At 48.9% G+C, this 21,346-nt stretch overlaps 1 protein-coding gene and 1 long non-coding RNA gene across 3 annotated transcripts; one reads left to right on the top strand and one right to left on the bottom strand.

Moving 5' to 3' along the window:
* Positions 1-39: 39 nt before the first annotated feature.
* LOC311623566 lies at positions 40-20,677 on the bottom strand. The gene is made up of 4 exons (XR_014795163.1): positions 20,632-20,677; positions 14,240-14,347; positions 1,571-1,620; positions 40-685 (listed from the first exon to the last, which is right to left on the bottom strand). It is a non-coding gene; the product is annotated as an uncharacterized lncRNA (long non-coding RNA).
* On the top strand, positions 4,392-12,865 carry KEAP1 (kelch like ECH associated protein 1). Of its 2 annotated transcripts, none has more exons than XM_084885700.1 (6): positions 4,392-4,611; positions 6,644-7,329; positions 9,380-10,065; positions 11,307-11,512; positions 11,792-11,968; positions 12,124-12,865. In XM_084885700.1, exons 2-6 carry the CDS (start codon positions 6,691-6,693, stop codon positions 12,288-12,290), a joined length of 1,875 nt encoding a protein of 624 aa, XP_084741826.1. In that variant the 5' UTR covers positions 4,392-4,611; positions 6,644-6,690; the 3' UTR covers positions 12,291-12,865. The 2 variants fall into 2 exon arrangements, with proteins under 2 accessions (XP_084741826.1, XP_084741825.1); XM_084885699.1 differs by lacking the exon at positions 4,392-4,611 and adding an exon at positions 4,936-5,033.
* Positions 20,678-21,346: the final 669 nt, after the last annotated feature.

Genomic DNA, 21,346 nt, shown 5'->3' with positions numbered 1-21,346 from the left:
TGCCTTTCCCAAGAGCTGTCTGCAGATTTTTTTCTTTTTTAAATAACGGACTCTATAGGAAAACCAGCCGAAGATGGTGCAGAAAGAAGACGCAGGGAAAGGTATTTTACTGGCTGGTGTTAAACCCCACAACAGTGAACAAGACTGACAAAAATCACTGTCTTGGTGGGATTGCCGTTCTGGTGGGACACAGGAGACAATGGAGTGAAGAAATCATGGAGATGGTTCCAGTGACAATACAGTGGTGTGATGGTGTCAGAGGGGGCCTCTCTGCAGAGGCGGTGACACGTGATGTGAACCGAGACATGACTGTCCTGAAACACACGGAGCAAGAGCATTTCCTGCGAGGGAACAGCAGGTGCCGAGGCCCCAAGGCTGCGGTGTGTCTGGGTTCTGGGACAAGCAGGGACCCAGGTGTGGCTGGGGCTGTGGTAGAGGGGAGAGGGGAGAAGACAAAGGCAGGGAGACCACTGGCCAGATCACTCAGAGTCTGTGGGCTCAGGGGCGGACGGTCCTTCTGCTCTGAGTGAGGTGGGAGCCATGGAGGGTTCTAGATAAGGGAAGGCCTAGACTTGGTCCCGGTGTTCACAGATCTCTGGGCGAGGCACAGGTGGGAGCTGGAAGAACAAGGTGGTGGCTGCGCTGGCCAAGGAGGGTGACGACGGAGACTCAGGCCGTGTGGGTTCTGGGTAGATTTTGGAAACAGCGGACGGGATTGCTGAGGAAGTGAGTGTGGGAGTGAGACGGGAGTCAAGGACAGCGCTCCAGTTTAGAGGCGAGAGCACCAAAGAGGGCACCCTACCATTTGACTCTGAGAGACTCAGCCAATTCTTAACTGAAACAAGGTGTGAGCGTGTGTCAGGCTCTTCATAAAAACGTAATAAAGTGAGAAGACCAGTTACAACTTATTGTGCCTGGCTGGTCACCCCTCAGTGGGAGGCCCAGGACACACCTTTTAGTCACACACACTTTCTGCAACCTTGCAAGGTGATTTTCCCCACCGCAGTGAGTGCCTTGCACTCGCCCAAGCTGCCCGGCACCGAGGCCTGCAGAGGTGCAGGCTGAGTTTCTGGCTCCTCTGGAATGGAGGGCAATTCCAGAGCCCCTTTTGTGCCCATAAAAGGCTCCAGACTGGGGCCAAGGTCCCTGGCTGTCCCCAGGCGCATTCCTGACTCCGGTATGGTGGGGCCTAACGGGCGGGGGAACTTGGGGCTCAGACTGCCACACGCCTCCTGTCGGGAGACAGCGGAACTGCAGGCAGCTGCAAAGTGTTTTGGGGGCACTGACCCAGCCTAGGGGGCCTGCGTCTCTGCCGGCCATGCTCAGGCCCTCCCAACAGGTCACAGACACAGGAAACGAACTTATTTCTTGGAACACAAACACACTCAAGCCTGGGGTCACGGTCTCAGGACTGGACCCAATTCCCAACCCAACCTAACACCCCTCACTCCAGGCTCCTTCAGTTTTCCAGGGGAGCCTGGAGCTCACCCCATTGTCCAGTTGTTTAATGATGTGAATGCAGACTTATTTGCTTGTTCACATTTTACAAAATTCAAAAAGTACTAGTTACCTCGTTGGCCATGATCGCTGCGGGGGTTCCTGGGAAACTTCCGGAGCTATCTGTGAATAAAGGAGCTGAAATGTAAATACAGCTTCTCTCTTTTTACACAGTTTTAGCACTGCTCTCGTCTTAGTTTTGTTCACTTAATAGTAGATCTTGGAAATTGTCGCCCATCTACAGATTTTGTTCTGTCTGGCTGCCTTAGTGCACTCAGGCTGCCGTAACGAACACCGCAGCCAGGGTGGCTTGAGACAATAGACATTTATGTCTCACAGTTGGAGGCTGGAAGTCCAAGAGAAGGGTGGGTGCCCGTGTGGCTGGGTGCTGGTGAGGTCTCTCTTCCGGGCCAGCAGAGAGCTGCCTCTGGCTGTGTGCTCTCATGGTGTAGAGAATTCCAGCTTTCCGGTGTCCCTTCTTATAAGGCACTAATCTAAGGTGACCAGACGTCCCGATTTTTAACAATTTGTCCTGCGTCCCACGGCGTTTTAAAAATGTTTGGAAAGAATCGGGACTTTTTTTTAAAACACAGAGGGACGTGGGACAAATTGTTAAAAATCGGGACTGTCCCGCCAAAAGTGGTACGTCTGGTCACCTTACACTAATCCCTCATGGGAGCCCCCTCCCCATGACCTAATTTAAGCCTAATCAATTCCATTCATAGCACTTGTTCTTTAAAAAAAAAAAAAAAAAAAAAAAAAAAAATATATATATATATATATATATATATATATGTATATTATTGATTTTTTTACAGAGAGAGAGGGAGTGGGATAGAGTTAGAAACATCGATGAGAGAGAAACATTGACCAGCTGCCTCCTGCACTGGGGATGTGCCTGCAACCAAGGTACATGCTCTTGACTGGAATCGAACCTGGGACCCTTGAGTCTGCAGGCCAACGCTCTATCCACTGAGCCAAACCAGTCAGGGCAGCACTTGTCCTTAAACACACACACACCATTTTGAAATATTGAGGTAAATATTCACACAGCAAATGTCTTGCTCCTTTCCGCTGAGAATAGTATTTTCCAGCACAGATGTGCCACTATTTACTGCACTAGGACCCTAGAGATCCTAGGAGACTCATGCAATTGGGAGATTGTGGGCGGGGGGGCACCCACCCCAAACTCCTAGCGGGTTTAAAATCCCAGACCCCAAACAAGGACGTCAAATCCTCCAAATCCACTCCAGAGGCTGGAGGAATCCTTTCTTAACTAACGGATGTTCAGCCTAGTGTTCTCATTATTCACTTAGGTTTTTTTAAAATATATTTTTATTTTTATTGATTTTAGAAAGGAAGGGAGAGGGAGAGAGATAGAAAGTGATGAGAGAGAATCATTGATCAGCTGCCTTCTTTTTTTAAAAATATATTTTATTGACTTTTTTTACAGAGAGGAAGAGAGAAGGACAGAGAGTTAGAAACATTGATGAGAGAATCATCAACCAGCTGCTTCCTGCACAACCCCCACCGGGGATGTGCCCACAACCAATGTACATGCCCTTGACCAGAATTGAACCCGGGACCTTTCAATTCGTAGGCCGACGCTCTATCCACTGAGCCAAACAGGTCTTGGCGATCAGCTGCCTTCTGCATGCCCGCTACTGGGGACCTAGCCCACAACCTAGGCATGTGCCCTGACCAGGAATTGAACCTGGGACCCCTCAGTCCGCAGTCAGGCCAATGCTCTATCCACTGAGCCAAACCAGCCACTTAGTTTTATGTTTCAAAAAACTTAAATCGCTCAGCTGGAGTGGCTCAGTAGTTGATCATCGATCTATGAACCAGGACGTCACCCATTAGATTCCCGGTCAGGCCACATGCCCGGGTTGCGGGCTCAGTCCCCAGTGGGCGATGTGCTAGAGGCAGCCAGCCCATCAATGATTCTCATCATTGACATTTCTCTCTCTTTCTCCCGTCCTATTTGAACTCAATAAAAATATTTTAAAAAGTAAACAAAGCCGAAACCGGTTTGGCTCAATGGATAGAGCGTCGGCTTGGGGACTGAAGGGTCCCGGGTTCGATTCCGGTCAGGGGCATGTACCTTGGTTGCGGGCATATCCCCAGTAGGGGGTGTGCAAGAGGCAGCTGATCGATGACTTTCTCTCATCGATGTTTCTAACTCTCTACCTCTCTCCCTTCCTATCTGTACAAAATCAGTAAAATATATATATTTTTAAAAAGTAAATAAAAATTTAAAAACCTTAAATCCACTTACTTAAAATTTAACTTTATATAAACGGCATGAAAAAATAGCAATACCGTGTTTCCCAGAAAATAAGACATCCTCCGAAAATAAGACCTAGCGCAACTTTGGGAGAAAAAATTAATATAAGACACTGTCTTATTTTCGGGGAAACAGGGTAGTTAACATCAGGTGGGCCTATCATTTCACAGGGAGGAAATGGAAGCATGGGGAGTCAGTTACCGTCTCGCTGCACGGAGCCAGGGGGCAGCAGAGCGGGGTGGGGGTGGGGGGAGCGGGGGAGGCCCCGAACCCCCGCGGCCGCTGACCGCGCGCCTCCAGATTGGAGGTAACTAAAACACAAAGACAAGGAAACCCCCGCTGGCTAGCTGTTTGTAGCTGGATCCTGCAGCCGCAGGGCCTAGTTACAGGGAGAAGGGCCGGTGTTGGAAAGCAGCTCCGCGCTCAGACGACGAAGCGGGGCGAGGACGGAGAGGTGTGAAGGGGTAACGGGGACCCGCGCCGGGCTGATGCCCACGCCTGTCCCGGCGCCAGGCCGATGCCCGCGCCTGTCCCGGCGCCCCAGGCACCTGAGGGGAGGGCGGGGGATCTCCGCTCCTTCCCTGCCGCGCCCTCTCCCCGCCTCCCTCCCGGGCGTCCTCAGTCCTGCCCCAACCCGACGGCCGCGGCCCGGCAGACCCGGAGCCGAGGTCCCCCGACAGCGGACGGGTTCCTGGGCCCCCGACGGTGAAGGTTGGGTGGGAGCCGCCACCCCTCGGAGCTCGGGTGCCATCGCCGCGCCCGGAGCCGCCGCCACGTGCCGGGCATCCCCGCCCGCGGCGAGCGCTAGAGGCCACGCGGGGGCCGAGGTGAGGCGCCCGCAGCGGCCTCGGGGAGGGTGTCCGGGTGTCGGCGGGGCTCGCCCGGCCTCGAGCCGGCAACTACCGTCCCCGCGGCGCTGACCACGCGGCGGGGAGCGCCGAGGGCTGCGGCCCCTCGCCCGCCGCCGGCCGCGGGGATGGCCATGCGCCGGGGCCGCCGCCTGGGGACGTGCAGCTCGGCAGCGGCGGCGGCGGGCAGGGGTGGGATGGGGAGGAAAGGGGAGGGGAGGGGAGGGGAGGGGAGGGGAGGAGGCGGCCCGGGGCCGGCCCGGCCGCGGGGACTTTTATTCTGACACGGCCGCCGCCCGCTCTGCTTAGTCACGGTGACCGCGCGCCGCCTCCCCCCGCGCTGCGATGGAGGCGCCCGGGCCTGGGCGACGGAGGCGGAGCCCGAGCGCGGCCATGGCGGGGTGAGTGAGCGGCCTGCGCCGGGGCGGCGGGCGCGGCGGGCCGGGAGCGCCTCTGCAGCCGTGCGGGGGGCCGGGAGGCGCGGCCCCGCTGGCCCGGGCGCTCGGGGTCCCCGCGGCCCGGCGGCGGGCCAGGAGGGCGCGGCTCGAGTCCTCTCCTTTGGTTGGACGGCGCCGCTCGCGGGGTTGCCCGGGAGAGACGCTCCGACCGAGGCGCGGGGGCCCCGGGGCGTTGGGGGGCTTGATCTGCGCCCGGGGGTAGGCAGTCGCGAGGCCGCGATGGGGTCACTTCCTCCCTTCTCTGGGCTCCGGTGGCGGCTCCTGCGGGGCATGCGCAGTTCCGTCCCGGCCCCCTGGCCCCCCCGCGTTTGTGAGGGCCCGGGGCCCGGGGGCGCCGTGGACCGATGGGCCACGGACCGAGAGACAGGCCAGGGGCTTGGCCGGGGAGCAGTGCCCGGCGGCGCCCTGGGCCCAGTGGGAACGGAAGCATGGAGGAGGTGGCCCCGCAGTCACAGTGGAGTGGGCAGCCGGCCAGCCTCAGCTTGCTGACCCCTGCGCATTGTCACGTTCCAGCTGGACGCGGGGGAGGCACAGGAGAAGGTGGTGTAACCCTGACCTACACAGGGCTCCCTGCCTTCTGAAGCGCTGGGGCTGAGGGTCAGAGCGATGGGCCACCTTCTGCAAGCCAAGCAGCTCGTTTCAGCTCTTGACAAGGCGGTAATGGAAATAAAAACAGGAGGTGAATCTGAGCTGAGCCCCAGAAAGATAAGATGGAGAACCCCGGGGAGCCTCTTGCAGGTCTCCCAAGCAGGACCTTTCAAAGCACAACTCATGCCCTGGCTTTCCAGAGTCCAGAAAACACTCCTTTATCTGTCATTATCTGTCATGACATTCTTCCCTGATTCTCCAGGTTGTCTCTCTCATTCTGCCTTTGAGCCTTTGCATTGCTGTTCCCTCACCTGAGAAACTAACTCCCCTTTTTCCCCACCCGCTTTCATATATTCACTCTTTTTGTCTCAGCTCTAACAGAGGCCTGGACCACCAATCTAAAGTAACTGCCCCCAGGTCACACTGTCAATGCTGTTTTCATTTCCTTCACGACTCCAGTTTCTACTCAAGTCTTGTTTATTGTATTTATGGCCATTACCTCCCCAGGTGTGTCAACTCCAGCACAGTTTATGTCTGTCTTTGTCACTGCTATGTCCTCGGTGCCTAGAACAGTGCCTGACACACAGTAGCTGCTCAATAAATGTTGGTGCAATGAATGAAACAGTGAGCTGGACATGATCTAGGAAGGGAAGGGCCAGTAACCCGCTGGAACAGAGTGAGCAAAGGGAAGAGGACAGGGGCTGACTGTGGAGGGCTTTGCAGGCCATTTGGTTTTACTCATGCTCTAGGGAGCTGTGGGGGGGTTCTGAGCAGGGGAGGGACATCATCTGACATGTTTTAAGACGGACCTGTGGGCTGCTGAGGCTATGGGACATTTAGCAAGAACAAATGGATGCTGCTACACCTGGGCTTGTCAAGGAAAACTGGTCTAGGAGTCACTTTGTTTTTAAAAAGGAGGCCTGGCCCCAGGCCCTGCCCCCAGCCCTGTGCTCTCCCTCCTCCAGGCCCCTGAGTGTCAGTGGTGGTGTTGTCCCTTGTCACCTGGAACCCCATGCAGCCGGAACCCAGGCCTAGCGGGGCTGGGGTCCACACCCGATTTCTGCCCCTGAGGTCGCAGCGCCCTGAGGGTCCAGGGGACACAGTGATGTACGCCTCCACCGAGTGCAAGGCTGAGGTGACACCCTCCCAGCATGGCAACCGCACTTTCAGCTACACACTGGAGGACCACACCAAGCAGGCCTTCGGAATCATGAACGAGCTGCGGCTCAGCCAGCAGCTGTGCGATGTCACACTTCAGGTCAAGTACCAGGATGCACCGGCTGCACAGTTCATGGCCCACAAGGTGGTTCTGGCCTCCTCCAGCCCTGTCTTCAAGGCCATGTTCACCAACGGGCTGCGGGAGCAGGGTATGGAGGTGGTGTCCATCGAGGGCATCCATCCCAAGGTCATGGAGCGCCTCATCGAGTTTGCCTATACAGCCTCCATCTCCATGGGTGAGAAGTGTGTGCTCCATGTCATGAACGGTGCCGTCATGTACCAGATCGACAGTGTCGTCCGTGCCTGCAGTGACTTTCTGGTGCAGCAGCTGGACCCCAGCAATGCCATCGGCATCGCCAACTTCGCTGAGCAGATCGGCTGTGCTGAGCTTCACCAGCGTGCCCGAGAGTACATCTACATGCACTTCGGGGAGGTGAGTGAGGGGACGGGACATGGAGCAAGGCTTGGGGTGGTATCAGAGGGACCAGGGACCAGGGGTGGTCAATCACTCTCTGCCTTGAGATATGAAGGGTGAAGGCAAGCAGCTGGAGAAGAGCGGAGCTCTGAGCTTCTAGTCTACACATCTAGGGCCACTCTGGGAAACAGCTGAGGCCAGTGAGACCTTCATGGGTAGCTGGGCTCCCTGGTTTCTTGGGTCCAGAGTGGGGATAGGGTGCAGCAAACGTGACAGCAGCTCAACCCTGGTGTGTGCAGAGCAGGGCGTGACATTTCAGGCAGTCAGCAAATATTTATTGAAGACCCATGACATGCTGCTGACTGCAAATGTGACCCTTAGACGTGTTTTCTTTGGTCCACGTAGTGTCATCCCATGTTCTTGGTTTCGTTTTCATTTTTAAGTGGAGGAAGTTGTGAAAGCAGAAATAGTAAATGCTTGAGTCTTTGCTGTGGGCCAGCCTCTGTTCTAAGTGATTTCCATCCTTTGAATCACTGAATCTTCTTCTTAACTATCCCAAGAGGAAGTATGCTTTGGAGGGCTTTTCTAAAAAGTGTTCAAAATCCTCCTTCAGTGGCTGGGACCAGCTGGGGTAGACACTACTCTGGTCACCATTTCTCTTCTTTCCTCTACACTGTGGGGTTGACCAGTTGTCCCAAGGATCTGGCATTAGGCCGAGGACTCACAGCTTCCAGAAAGGCAGTCTGTGGAGAGGCTTTCCCCTGCTCTGCACAGTGTTTGTTGAAGGAGCACCTGAACAGTGGTAACCTGCTGATGTGGGGTCTATTTTTATTGACCAGTGCCTGACAGGAAGGATTTGCCCAGGGCCCTGTATGTCCTAGGAGCAGCCCCATTATGAGCTACTGATATAATCCCCTTTATAGAGGAGGATAACGTAGGCATGGAATGTTTCAGATATCTGCCCAAAGTCATCCAGTTAGAACGTAGGAAGCCAGAATTACAATTCAGGTTGCTTTCTTCAGAGCCTGCACTTTTTTTTTTTCTAGAATATTCTATTGCTATTATTATTATTATTATTATTATTATTTTTAATATATTTTATTGATTTTGTACAGAGAGGAAGGGAGAGAGATGGAGAGCTAGAAACATCGATGAGAGAGAGTCATCGATCAGCTGCCTCTTGCACACCCCCTACTGGGGATATGCCCGCAACCAAGGCACATGCCCTTGACCGGAATCGAACCCGGGACCCTTCAGTCCCCAAGTCGATGCTCTATCCATTGAGCCAAACCGGTCTCGGCCTATTGCTATTATTTTTTCCTTTAAAAATATTTTTATTGATTTCAAAGCGAAAGGGAGAGGAGAGAGAGCTGGAAACATCAATGATGAGAGAATCATTGATCGGCTGCTTCCTGCATGCCCCCTACTGAGGATTGAGCCCCAAACATGGGCATGTGTCCTTAACTGGAATTGAACCTGGGACCTTTCAGTCTGCAGGCCACCGCTTTATCCACTGAGCCAAACTGGCTAGGGCTATTTTTTCCTTTTTAGTAAATATGCCTTTTTGAAAAAGTAATATCATTTAAAAAAATAAAAATAAAAAAAATAAAAGGTAGCCCTGGCCAGGTAGCTCAGTTGGTTAGAGCATTGTCCCCATATGCCAAGATTGTGGGTTTGATCCCTGTCAGGGCACATACAAGAATCAATCAGTGAATGAATGCATAAATAAGCCAAGCAACAAATCAATGTCTTCCTCTCTCTCTAAAAATCAATCAATAAAAATTTTTTTTAAAAGGTAATATTCTTATAGTTCAAACAAAAAAATGATACAAAAAGATACACGGTACATTGTGTCTTTGCCCGTTTACCTGAGTACTTATGTACTACATGCCTCATTAACTCATTTAATCCTCACAACCAATGAGTTCATACTATTCAAATTCCCACTTTACAGATGAGGACTCTGAGATTGTCAGAGGCAGGTTGAGTGACTTGTCTGAGGTCACACTCCAGTTTGGGCATTGAGGGGAGACACAGGAGTCAGCCTGTCACACTAACACCCTTGCAGGTGGCCAAGCAAGAGGAGTTCTTCAACCTGTCCCACTGCCAACTGGTGACCCTCATCAGCCGGGATGATCTGAATGTGCGCTGCGAGTCGGAGGTCTTCCATGCCTGTATCAACTGGGTCAAGTACGACTGTGAGCACCGACGCTTCTATGTGCAGGCGCTGCTGCGGGCCGTGCGCTGCCACTCGCTGACGCCCCACTTCCTGCAGATGCAGCTGCAGAAGTGTGAGATCTTGAAGTCAGACTCCAGCTGCAAGGATTACCTGGTCAAGATCTTCCAGGAGCTCACCCTGCACAAGCCCACACAGGTGATGCCCTGCCGGGCGCCCAAGGTGGGCCGGCTCATCTACACTGCTGGTGGCTACTTCCGCCAGTCACTCAGCTACCTGGAGGCCTACAACCCCACCGATGGCACATGGCTCCGGTTGGCAGACCTGCAGGTGCCTCGGAGTGGCCTGGCAGGCTGCGTGGTGGGAGGGCTGCTGTATGCCGTGGGCGGCCGGAACAACTCGCCTGATGGCAACACTGACTCCAACGCCCTGGACTGCTACAACCCCATGACCAACCAGTGGTCACCTTGTGCCCCCATGAGTGTCCCACGCAACCGAATTGGGGTAGGGGTCATCGATGGGCACATCTATGCCGTTGGTGGCTCCCATGGATGCATCCACCACAACAGCGTGGAGAGGTGAGTAGCAGGGCCAGAAGGGGTGGGCTCAGAGGGTTCTCCAGCTCACAGGTCCCAAGCCATTGGCATTTGGGGATTCCTCCTATTGTTGAGTGCTTATCTCTACAGCCTGCTTTCAGGTAGTAGAAACCTCAAATGAAAGCTAAACTCGTGGGAGCTTGACAGTGGTGACCTTGGATGGTGTGTCTGGACCATCACAAAAACCATACAGCTCCTTTGTGCAGATGTGGAAAAGTTCCATCAGTTTGAAATTGATGTAATATGCTAATTTTGTTAAAATGTAACCCCTCACTGTTGTCAGCCCAAAACTGTTGTAATAGATGTCTGCGGTCTGGTATGTGGGAAGTGCCCTCTTAGATGTGGTGCCCTTGTGCAGTGCACAGCCTGCACTGCTGTGCATAGTGACTCTATGTTTCGAGGCCAAACATACTGGACTTTTGACTTTTGCATAGTTTAGTCCTCCACCTTCTCTTCTTCCTGAAATGTGATCCAGGATATAGTTCTCACCTGGAGAACTTGTTGAACTTCCCAGCCTGCTGTTGGAGCTGTGGAGGTCTGACATTAGTGGTGGGTTTGGAGCAAGGCTGGGAAGTGGAAATTTTAAACAAATACCTCAGAGGTTTCTAATGCCTATGGTGTGCAACTAGAATGATGGGATGATGCATCACCCTTAATAGGCTATTTCTTTGGAGGGGGGAAAACCGGACACTATTAGTTATTCCAGGAGCACAGGCATGAACTGGAGTTGCCTAGGCCCCTCTCTGAGATCACACTTTAAGAAGAAACATCCTGAGAGGTAGCCTAGTTGTTAGAATTGGGGTTCTGGTGTCCGAGAGGGCTGAGTCAGACCCCAGCTTCACTTTTTTTTTTTTTATGTCCCTGAGGTACCACTTACCCCCTTAGTGCCTCCATCTTATCTTTGAAGAGAGGAGACAATAATGAGGACCCCTTGCCCACTAGACTGGGGCATTGGTGAGACAGCACACGTAAGACTCAGCACAGGGCTTGGAAGTGGTATGATGAAGCCACCAGGGTCCAGTAGGTGTGTGTGTGTGTAAATGAGCACATGACAGCTATGAATCTCAGTTTCCTTATCTGGAAAATGGAGCTACTGGTGACTTGCACCTTGGAGAACAATCGTGAGGATTAAAGAGCTAGACCTAGCAGAACATTGGGCTTTAGGAAGTGTTCCTTGGAGGAAAGCTGTGACCGCTGCTGTCTTTGTTATTGTGCCCTTGCAGGTATGAGCCGGAGCGTGATGAGTGGCATTTGGTGGCCCCAATGCTGTCTCGAAGAATCGGGGTGGGAGTGGCTGTTCTCAACCGGCTGCTCTATGCCGTTGGGGGCTTTGACGGGACGAACCGCCTCAACTCAGCCGAATGTTACTATCCAGAAAGAGATGAGTGGCGAATGATCACACCCATGAATACCATCCGAAGTGGGGCAGGTGGGTGGGAGCTGAGGGGAGGGGACCATGGAGGATCACCTTCCCAGCCGCCGGAGTGAAACTTGGCCAGGCCTGAGTGAAGCCCGTTGTTTCCATTTGAATAACTCTGTGGCACACACAGGAGAGCTAGATTCTGACAGAATCCAAGTTCCTCTTTCCTGGCTTAGTTTCGGAAGGGTCCTTTGGGAGAGGGAGGAGGGAAGGACCTCCCAAGGTGGTGGTGGCTGGGGCCCCCCAGGCCAGGCCCTGGAGTCACCCTCTCTTCGTGTTGTGGTTTAGGAGTCTGTGTCCTGCACAACTGTATTTATGCTGCTGGGGGCTACGATGGTCAGGACCAGCTGAACAGTGTGGAGTGCTACAACGTGGAGACAGAAACGTGGACTTTCGTGGCTCCCATGAAGCATCGGCGAAGTGCCCTGGGGATCACTGTGCACCAGGGGAGAATCTATGTTCTCGGTGAGGCCCAGGGAGTGGGATCTGGGTAGAGAAGACAAATGAATGAGCCTCGTCTTTGGGGGGCTGGCTCCGGTCACATAGGAAGGCTTCTTGTGGTTTCTCCTTTTTTCCCCTCGCCCTTGGAAGCAATGACCGTCTCCTCTGCTCTTCCTCAGGGGGCTACGACGGCCACACATTCCTGGACAGCGTGGAGTGTTATGACCCCGACACGGACACCTGGAGCGAGGTTACCTGCATGACATCCGGCCGGAGCGGTGTGGGCGTCGCTGTCACCATGGAGCCCTGCCGGAAGCAGATCGACCAGCAGAACTGTACCTGTTGAACCACTTTGGTTTTCTTGGGCAAAAAATGGTCCCATCAAGAATATTGTAATTTTTGTACAAAAACAGGAACAAAAAAGCAACAGAGCAAATGCTTGCCCACCAGGATGCGAGGCTCGGATGCCCTAGTGTTAGAATGACTACTTGAAAGAGAAAAGACCAGAGTGGGAACCCATGAGCCTGTCAGAAGAGTCCCAGGAATGTCCAAGAGAGTGCCTGGGGCAGGTGGTGGGATGGGGTGCCCAGAAGGCTGGGCTCCTGGGAAAGAACCTGCCATCCACTCTCCCAAGACGAGGCCTGGGTCCTACACCAGCAGACGCCACCTCCCTTTGGGGTGAAAGCAAGTCCTGAGGTCAGGCTGGTTTTTGTCCCCTGTGTCTCTGTGATTGGCTCCTAGAGGACTTTGGGAAGGAGCCACCTAAGGCCTTTGGGATGAGTCCCTGCAGGAGGTGGGGACCCCAAGATGCTCCTGTACATAGAAACCACTGGATATTTTTGTCCTGGACAGTCATTTTGTTGATAAATAACCCTGTAACTTTCCAATGAAAATAAAGAACAAACTAACTAGTGTCTTCTACCTGAACTCTCGGCTCAAGATCCTGAACCTGAGGACAGAAAAGACTCTTTTCCTGAAATTCACTCGAGTCTTTGATTTAGTTCCTAGATTTGAAACCAGTTTGTTATCTCTGCCCATTGCCTTTGATATGTAGGGCATCTTTCTCCCGTAGGCAAGACACACAGGGCTCACCTTATCACTTTGGGCAGCTTTAAAGACAATGACCTAATTCCTGACACATCTCCCAGGGCCCTGAGAGGTTAATTTCATATGTGCACACAGTTTCTGCTTTAAGGAAAACCATCCCCAACATGCTTTCCAAATATGGTGAAAACCTATCTGGTCATTTTAGTGCACTTAACACAGACAACCATTTTTTAAATTTTTATTTTATTGAAGTGCCTGTAATAAAAAAAAGGGGTTTGGGGGAATTTTCTTAGACAAAGGACTCAATATCCTGGTCTCTTGAACAATAAGTGTGAAGGCAGTATGTGTTCTGGATCTTCTGTCAATCAACTCTATTCATTTTGTGGGGGTGGAGAAAATAAAATGAAGTAAGGTCTCTACTATAGGCATGCCTGAGATATCGTGGGTTTGGTTCCAGACCACCGCACAAAGGGAGTCACTGCTGTGCTGGTGGAGCACCCTGCCTTCAATTTGTAAAAAAAAAATGCAATGCCAGGGAAGCACAATGAAGGAAGCATATTAAAACAAGGTCTGCCTATTTTGGGGAACTCGGGTTCTTCCAAGAAGCTTAGAGAGGAAACATTGATTCCAAGGAAAACCTCACACCTCCCATCTGTGGCATCACTCACTTCATTCACCTGAAGGCTACATTAGTTGTGCTCAGTTCTCTAGTCCTGGTCCAAGGTTTTTATGGAACAAGGAAATACATCTATGCTGGCTGCACTGAATGAATAGAGGAGGACCAGGAATTATAAACTTAATACCTGGATAGCCTTTTAGTATTTTTAAAGTGTTTAGACTCATTTGTCAAATAGTGCTTTGTGCCCTAACTGGTTTGAATCGTGGATAGAGCTTCAGCCTGTGGATTGAAGGGTCCCAGATTTGATTCCTCACTGGGGATGTGCCAGCAACCCAGGTACATGCTTTGAACTAGGAAGCATAGCCTATATACTTTACAGATGAGAAACAGGTTTAGAGAAGTGACTTGCCCAAGGTCACATGACCACTAAGTGGTGGAGTTCAGATTGGACCTGTGAGTACACCAAAGCAGCCATTCTCAGCCACAACACACCCTACCACTGTGCTTGTGAGAATGGATACTAAAGAGTTCCCATTGGGTCAATGTGCATAGTAGTGAAAGTTCCAAAAAACAGTGATCTAATCTAGAGATTTACATATAATGCAGTTGCTAGAAGCCATGCCACTTACCCCAGGGTTGAGTTTCCTTTCAGAGAGATTAGATCCCGGGTCTTGAGGTCAGGTTTAGATGATTTTGTAAAGCAATTTTTGTATCAGCAGTTAGGTGAAGTTTCTTATCTGCAAAAAATGGTACTTTGACACCTACTGTGTACTAATTTATGAGAACAACTGGACCAACAAAGGTATTTACATTCATTTCCCAAATCACCAAACAACTTTAAAATAAAAATCCTTACCCTCCCAGACAGTGAACAAGCCCCAAATGACCCCAGCCCTCATGGTAATAACAGCTTAGCAGGGGAATAGGGTAACCAATTCATCTCCGCTTGCCTGCATTTTCCCAGTTTGGACACTGAAAGTCTGGCATCCTAGAGATCTCTCTGTCTCTCTGTCTCAGGTAAACTGGGACCATTTCCCAAATCACCAAACAACTTTAAAATAAAAATCCTTACCCTCCCAGACAGTGAACAAGCCCCAAGGAAAGCCAGATGCTGAAGCAATATTACAAACATGCTGAATGACAAACAGATGAGGGCACAACTTTACTAGATACTGCTAGATTGCCCTCCAAAGTGGCTGTAACAAATCATATTCCCGATACATTCTAGACGTTCCTTACACATTTGTACACAAATTTATGACTTTTCTTTGATGGGTCTTCCATTTTAAGAAAGACTTGTGGTTCTTGACATTTCCATTTGTTAAGTTACTGTATCCTGCTCATAAATTAATTGTTCTGCATAAGTTAATCAGGATTGGTTTTTATTGGTTCTGTTAGAACCAAGAATCCCAACTAATAAAGACATCAGGAAATTTTAAAAAATATTTTTTTCTTCAAATATGTTTGTTTTGTTTTTGCATTATTTAAAAATCCATCTGGAGCTGAAACCGGTTTGGCTCAGTGGATAGAGCGTGGGCTTGCGGACTGAAGGGTCCCGGGTTCGATTCCGGTCAAGGGCATGTACCTTGGTTGCAGGCACATCCCCAGTAGGGGGTGTGCAAGAGGCAGCTGATCTATGCTTCTCTCTCATTGGTGTTTCTCTCTCTCTCTCTCCCTTTCTCCCTGTAAGAAATCAATAAAATATATATTAAAAAATAAAAATAAAAATCCATCTGGAATTTATTGATATGTATGATAAGAAGTAGGAAGATAACCTGGCCGGAGTGGCTCACCAGAGTGGTGACCTATGAGTCAGGAGATCATGTTTGATTCCTGGTCAAGGCACATGCCTGGGTTGTGGGCTCCATCCCGTGTGGGGCATGCAGGAGGCAGCCAATCAATGATTCTCTCTCATCACTGATGTTTCTATCTCTCTATCCTTCCCCTTTCTTCTCTGAAATCAATAAAAATATATTTAAAAAAGAAGTAGGAAGATAATTTTATAAGGATAGCTGATTGCTGCCAAACCATATATTTTCAAATCCTTTCTTGACTAATTCATTTTCTACCTATAGTTTTCAGATGCTATTCCTTTTTTTCCTAAATTTCCATATATGTATGGGACTCTTTATTCTGTTTCTTTGACTTTTTATTCTGTTTTGTTGACTTAAATACCCATTTTTAACACCAATTTAATTGTTTTAGTTATTAGTTTTATAACCTGTCTTAATATCAGATAGAACAAGTATTTCCCTTCCATTTTTCTTTCTTTAAAAAAAAATAACAGTGTGGGCTATTATTGCATATTTATTCCTCTCTATGAAGTATGAAGTTCCATGGAAAACAAAGTTTATATTGGATTGCATTAAAGTGATTGAGTTGGGAAGACAGAATATTTTTAGAATATTAGATCTCTCCATTTATGAATTTAGTATACTTGTCTGTTTAGTGAAGTCTTTTTTTTTTTTTTAATATATTTTTATTGATTTTTTACAGAGAGGAAGAGAGAGAGATAGAGAGCTAGAAACGTCGATGAGAGAGAAACATCAACCAGCTGCCTCTTGCACTCCCCCTACCGGGGATGTGCCCGCAACCAATGTACATGCCCTTGACCAGAATCGAACCTGTGACCTTTCAGACCGCAGACTGACGCTCTACCACTGAGCCAAACAGGCTTCGGCTAGTGAAGTCTTCTTTGCTCTTCTCAAGAAACTTTTGTAAGATCTCCACAAAGAGCTTGCAATGTGTTTGCTCATGGAAATTTTATAAGGTTTTGCTGCTATTATCATGGGCTCTTTATTCCTGGATCCTTTTAAATTGGTATTTCTCATGTATATGAAAGTTATTGATATAGATATGTTGCTCTTCTACAGACCTCATTGCTGAATTCCCTTATTAATTCTAGTTTGGATTCTTTTCAGTAGATAATAAAATCACAAGCAAATAATGATAGTGTAATGTCATTTTCCAATAGTTACACACTTACTGTTTTTTTCTTTTCTTACTAGTAGCTAAAACCCACTGTAATGTTGATTAATGGTGGAAATAGTGGGTATAGTTGTCTTATTCCTTTTAAAAATATTTTTGATTTTAGAGAGGAAAGGAGAGGGAGAGAGGGAGAGAGGAATAGAAACATCAATGATGAGAGAGAATCATTGATTGGCTGCCTCCTGCATGTACCCTACTGGGGAAATAGCTGACAACACTGACCAGAAATTGAACCATGACCTCCTGGTTCATAGGTCAATGCTCAACCACTGAGCCACACCAGCCAGGCTATAGTTGTTTTATTCCTAACTATAAGGCAACAATAAAACTGATGGTTGCAAAAAGATTTTCTGTAATCTATGCCTTAAGTTTTGCTGAAAACTTTATCAAGTTCAGGAAGCTCCCTTCTATACCTAATTTATTTTTATTTATTTATTTATTTATTTATTTATTTATTTATTTATTATACCTAATTTTTAAAAATCTTAAATGGGTGTTGAATTTTTCAGAGGTCTATTATTCAGTAGGTAAGTGCCAAAGAACTGAATTTCTAACAAGTTTCCAGTTGATGCTGATGCCACTTGTTCAGGGAACACACTTCGAGACATATGAGTGTAGAACAAGAACAACAGGTTAAAAGGAAATTCCGAGAAACATTTAAAGAGCAGATGGGAGTAAGAAAAACCCCAATAGAAAAATAACAGCAGCAGAAAATTATGAGAACTAAAAAAAGGTAGTGTCAGAGAAGCCAAGTAGAGAAAATGTTGAGCACAAAATGTTTTAAGGAACAACATTATTAAGTGAAAAAAAGGTTCAGAAAAATAGACATATTCAAATGCCCAATAGATTTGGTGATTGGGAAGTAACCTTACTGAGAATCATTTTGGAAAAATAGTGAAAGTAAAGTAATAGATTCCTTCAATAAATATTGAGTGCCTCCTTAAAAAAGGCAGCGTTGCCAAGGAGACAACACTAAGTCAGTGAAAGAAGCTGAGGAAGGGAACATGTCATTTGAGACATTTGTGTGAGGCAGAGAAAGATCAGATGATAGCTGGAGCGAAACAAAGGGTTCATGGGGGGGTTGGAATACAGAAGACACCATATTTATAAGCTGAGGGGAAGTTCCAGTATACAGAGATAATAAAGGTGAAGATGAAAGACAGGATGGACTCATGGTGACACTGATCAAGTAACTCCCCACATTCAATTAACTGGATGTTGTCTAAGGTAGCTTTCAATTCTGTGAAAGGCACTGTAGTTCTGGATGTATAGAATCCCTTGCTTATACGATACATTGAACCTTTGTATCAGTGAATATCTTCTCCCTTGAGAGTGTATTCTGTTTTTAAATTATAAATGTTAGTGGACATATATATTACAGAAGATAGAATTTAAGAAAAAAAAAATACAGTAGAGTCTACCGACAAAGGTTGAGATCCATATCTAGCACTTAGTGCAAATCTCTGTACCTCACTTTCCTCATCTGTAAAATGGTGATAATAGTAGCTAGTACCTGGCAAATACAGTAAAAACACAATAAATGTAGTGTTATTGACTAGGAATGAGGTAAGAACTGAGAACATGAGATTAATCTGATTTATCAAGATTGTTAAAGTGAGAATGATAAATGATAACATTAATGTCCTCAGAGTCCTTTACCTGTCATCACTGGTGGGAAATTAGTACTTCCTGTCTTATTTTTATGATGGTTTTGTAGCTCCCTGTGGCCTTCGGGCTAATACAAGAAGGTAGGTTTAAAAGGAGTGTAGCACCCTCTGTGGGCCTCTGTATGAAAAGAGGAACTATTTCCAGAGAGTTTAGAAAAGGAACAAGATTGAATGGATCCTCAGGGTGTAGAATGCCCTTGACCTTGACTTGTTATTTTTTAAATTATCATTCTTCAAAACTTCTGGGAAAACTATATATATATATATTTTTAAAATATATTTTATTGATTTTTTTACAGAGAGGAAGGGAGAGGGATAGAGAGCTAGAAACATCGATGAGAGAGAAACATCGACCAACTGCCTCTTGCACAATCCCCACCGGGGATGTGCCGGCAACCAAGGTACATACCCTTGACCGGAATTGAACCCGGGACCTTTCAGTCCACAGACCGATGCTCTACCACTAGCCAAACCGGTTTCAGCGAAAACTATATATTTTTAAATAAATCAAATACAACTGCTGCAAATGTATCCCAGAAGCTCCCTATTTAAAGGACTTCTCCTGAGAGAGCTTCAGCACCAACATCCACACCTCAGCTTTGTAACTTTGATTTTATTGTGCCACAGTTTAAGCATGGCATCCAGGAATACTTCCCAGACTACATATCTCAGAACCCCCTGGGGTTTAATAAGTTGATCTAAACAACTTTGGTGGTAAATTGGAAACGCAGCAGTCTGATGCTGACTTCGGCTGCCTCTTTGCCTTCACTTGCTCTCAGCTTCAGGGTCAAGAAATATTAAGTGCATTAGCCAAGGAGATGGTAAATCCATTGTGAATCTCAGTTCTTGCACATGGGGTCCCTGTCAACTCTGAGCTGTGCTTTCCTCTTACTTACTATCATAGTTCACCCTCCCTGTCCCAGCTCCTCAAGGGATTCACCAAGTGAAGAGTAGGGCAGGTACAACAGATACTTCAGTGCCTACCATGTTCCAGGCACAGTGTAGAGACAATTGGTGGCGAAGACATGGCTTCTGCCCTCCTGCAGCCTACAGCCAACGAGGGAGAGAGACAGATATTTGCTTGATTGTTCATTAACATGCAGCCAGAAAGCCTGAGAAGTCATGATGTATTTGTCCGCTTTGTATTCATCATTACCCTTCTGTTTTTCTGCCTTGTTCACCATTTTATTTATGGGCACACGATAAGAGCTTCACGTGTATTTGAATGTTAATGATTTACAAGAAACATTTTCGTGCCTGAATGGAATTGGCCAAATCTTCTGGATGTTTTTCCGAGGCTGTGGATTCCCCGTTCTGTGCAGGAGTAAGACACTGAGCCATTTGGATTTCAGTTCAACACAAGAAAGCCCTTTGACTTCCTTCTGTTACCATCTCTTGAAACTTCATGAAACAAAGTAATCCCTGTTCCAGGTGACAGTTCCACACATTTTCAATTGTTGAATAAGTTACCTGATGTCAAAAACTGAGAAGTACTTGATAAATAGTTTAGGGCAGCTTTAGATCCTTCCTGCAGCTTCCATTTTTAGGACAAACAGCCCCAGTTCCTTAAATGATTTCTCCTGTAACATAGTGAGTTCCTTCATAAGCTGGTTTCACTCCCGCCCCAGGCCCCCGCGGGCCAGAGGGTGGTCTGAGTCTCGCCTTCCCTTCTCCCCAACTGGGGAAGGGGGGCGCAGGAGGGGCTTTTCATATGTATGGGAACCACTGAGCCTTTTTGCACGGGTGCACCTCAAATTGGAAGGGAGGAAGGGGACACCTCAGAGCAAAGGGGGATAATGGGTCCTTTCAGGGAGTGAGGATGGCAATGACAGGAAACCATCAGGAAAGGGGGAGGGCGACAGAGTCAGGCCACTTTCCAGGAAGCAGGAGCCATACCGGGGACCTTGGAGGAAGCGGGTATGACCTGGGGTCCCCGCAGGAAGGGATAAAGTCACGGGAGGGGACCCCTCAGGAAGAGGGGGTGGGCCCAGTCTCCCTCAGGAAGGATTCTGGGGCCCCACCAGGAAGGGGACTGAGACCAGGTCCTGTCCACACCGAAGGAAGTGGGGACGACTCTGACGTCACTCCCAGGAGAAAGAGCTGACGCTCGGGTTCACCCCGGCAGGGAGAGAGGACGCCGGGGTCCTTCCTGGGAAAGGTGGGCGTCTCAGGGATCACTCTCAGGAAAAAGGGGCGGCGTCCGGTGTCACCCTCAAGAAAGGGGAGGGGAATGACGCCAGGATACTCTCAGGACAGGGGGTGACGCTGGGGTTCCTCTAAGAAAGTGGAGCCGACGGTGTGGCCACTTTCCGGGAGGGAGTGACCCCTGACACAGGTCCCCTCACCCGCCTCAGGGGCCGTCTCACCTGCTTCGGGCCGCGTCCCTCCTCCCGCCGAGCCCTCGGGCTCTGAAGGCGAAGCGCCCGCCCCTCGCGGGCCAGCCAATCGCGTCGCGGGAAAATCTCCCGCCTGCCCTCGCCACGCCTCCTTCCCGGTCTGCGCGTGCGTGACTTTCCGTCCCGCTGTAGTCCCCTCAGCGCTCCTCTAGGGGCGCTCGGGGGCTCGCGCTCCCGCAGATCGGGTGCTCTGTCTCTGACCCATTTTATAACACTGTCCTCTACTTTATAGGCTCTTGTGAGAATTAAGCGCAATACATAAAACAAACAGTGCTCGGCGGCACGTAGTAATCGCCTAGAAAACCTGGGCTGTTATTATTCGCATTTTACAATGAGGGAAACTGAAGTACAGAGCCGGTAAGTAACCTGCTCAGACTAACCCAATCATTAACTGGCAGAGCGGGAACTAGAACCCCAGCAAGCTGAATCCAGAGCCTGCGTGCGCTTATCTACCATGCCTTTGTGGTTCCCAGATATCAACGACCAGCTTTTATTTCTTCTGATTATGGAATAACTTTCCCCTTGATTATAAAAGTACTTAAAATATGCTCACTGCTAAGATTACAGAACAGAAAACAGATCTCTTTTAATCCTCCCATTGTCCAACTGTTAATATTTTTAAATATATATATTTTATTGATTTTTTTACAGAGAGGAAGAGAGAGGGATAGAGAGTTAGAAACAT

This window comes from Pipistrellus hanaki (assembly GCF_964339955.1).
Source record: "Pipistrellus hanaki genome assembly, chromosome: 5".
Lineage (NCBI taxonomy): Eukaryota > Metazoa > Chordata > Mammalia > Chiroptera > Vespertilionidae > Pipistrellus > Pipistrellus hanaki.
This window is presented reverse-complemented; position numbering and strand designations above follow the sequence as displayed.

What these genes read in the sequence shown, in the direction of transcription:
- KEAP1 (XM_084885700.1), top strand. Translation starts at nt 6,691, where the DNA reads ATGCAGCCGGAACCCAGGCCTAGCGGGGCTGGGGTCCACACCCGATTT. An exon ending in TCTACATGCACTTCGGGGAG is followed by an intron (nt 7,330 to 9,379) that starts GTGAGTGAGGGG and finishes ACACCCTTGCAG; the next exon opens with GTGGCCAAGCAAGAGGAGTT. An exon ending in GGGGAGAATCTATGTTCTCG is followed by an intron (nt 11,969 to 12,123) that starts GTGAGGCCCAGG and finishes GCTCTTCCTCAG; the next exon opens with GGGGCTACGACGGCCACACA.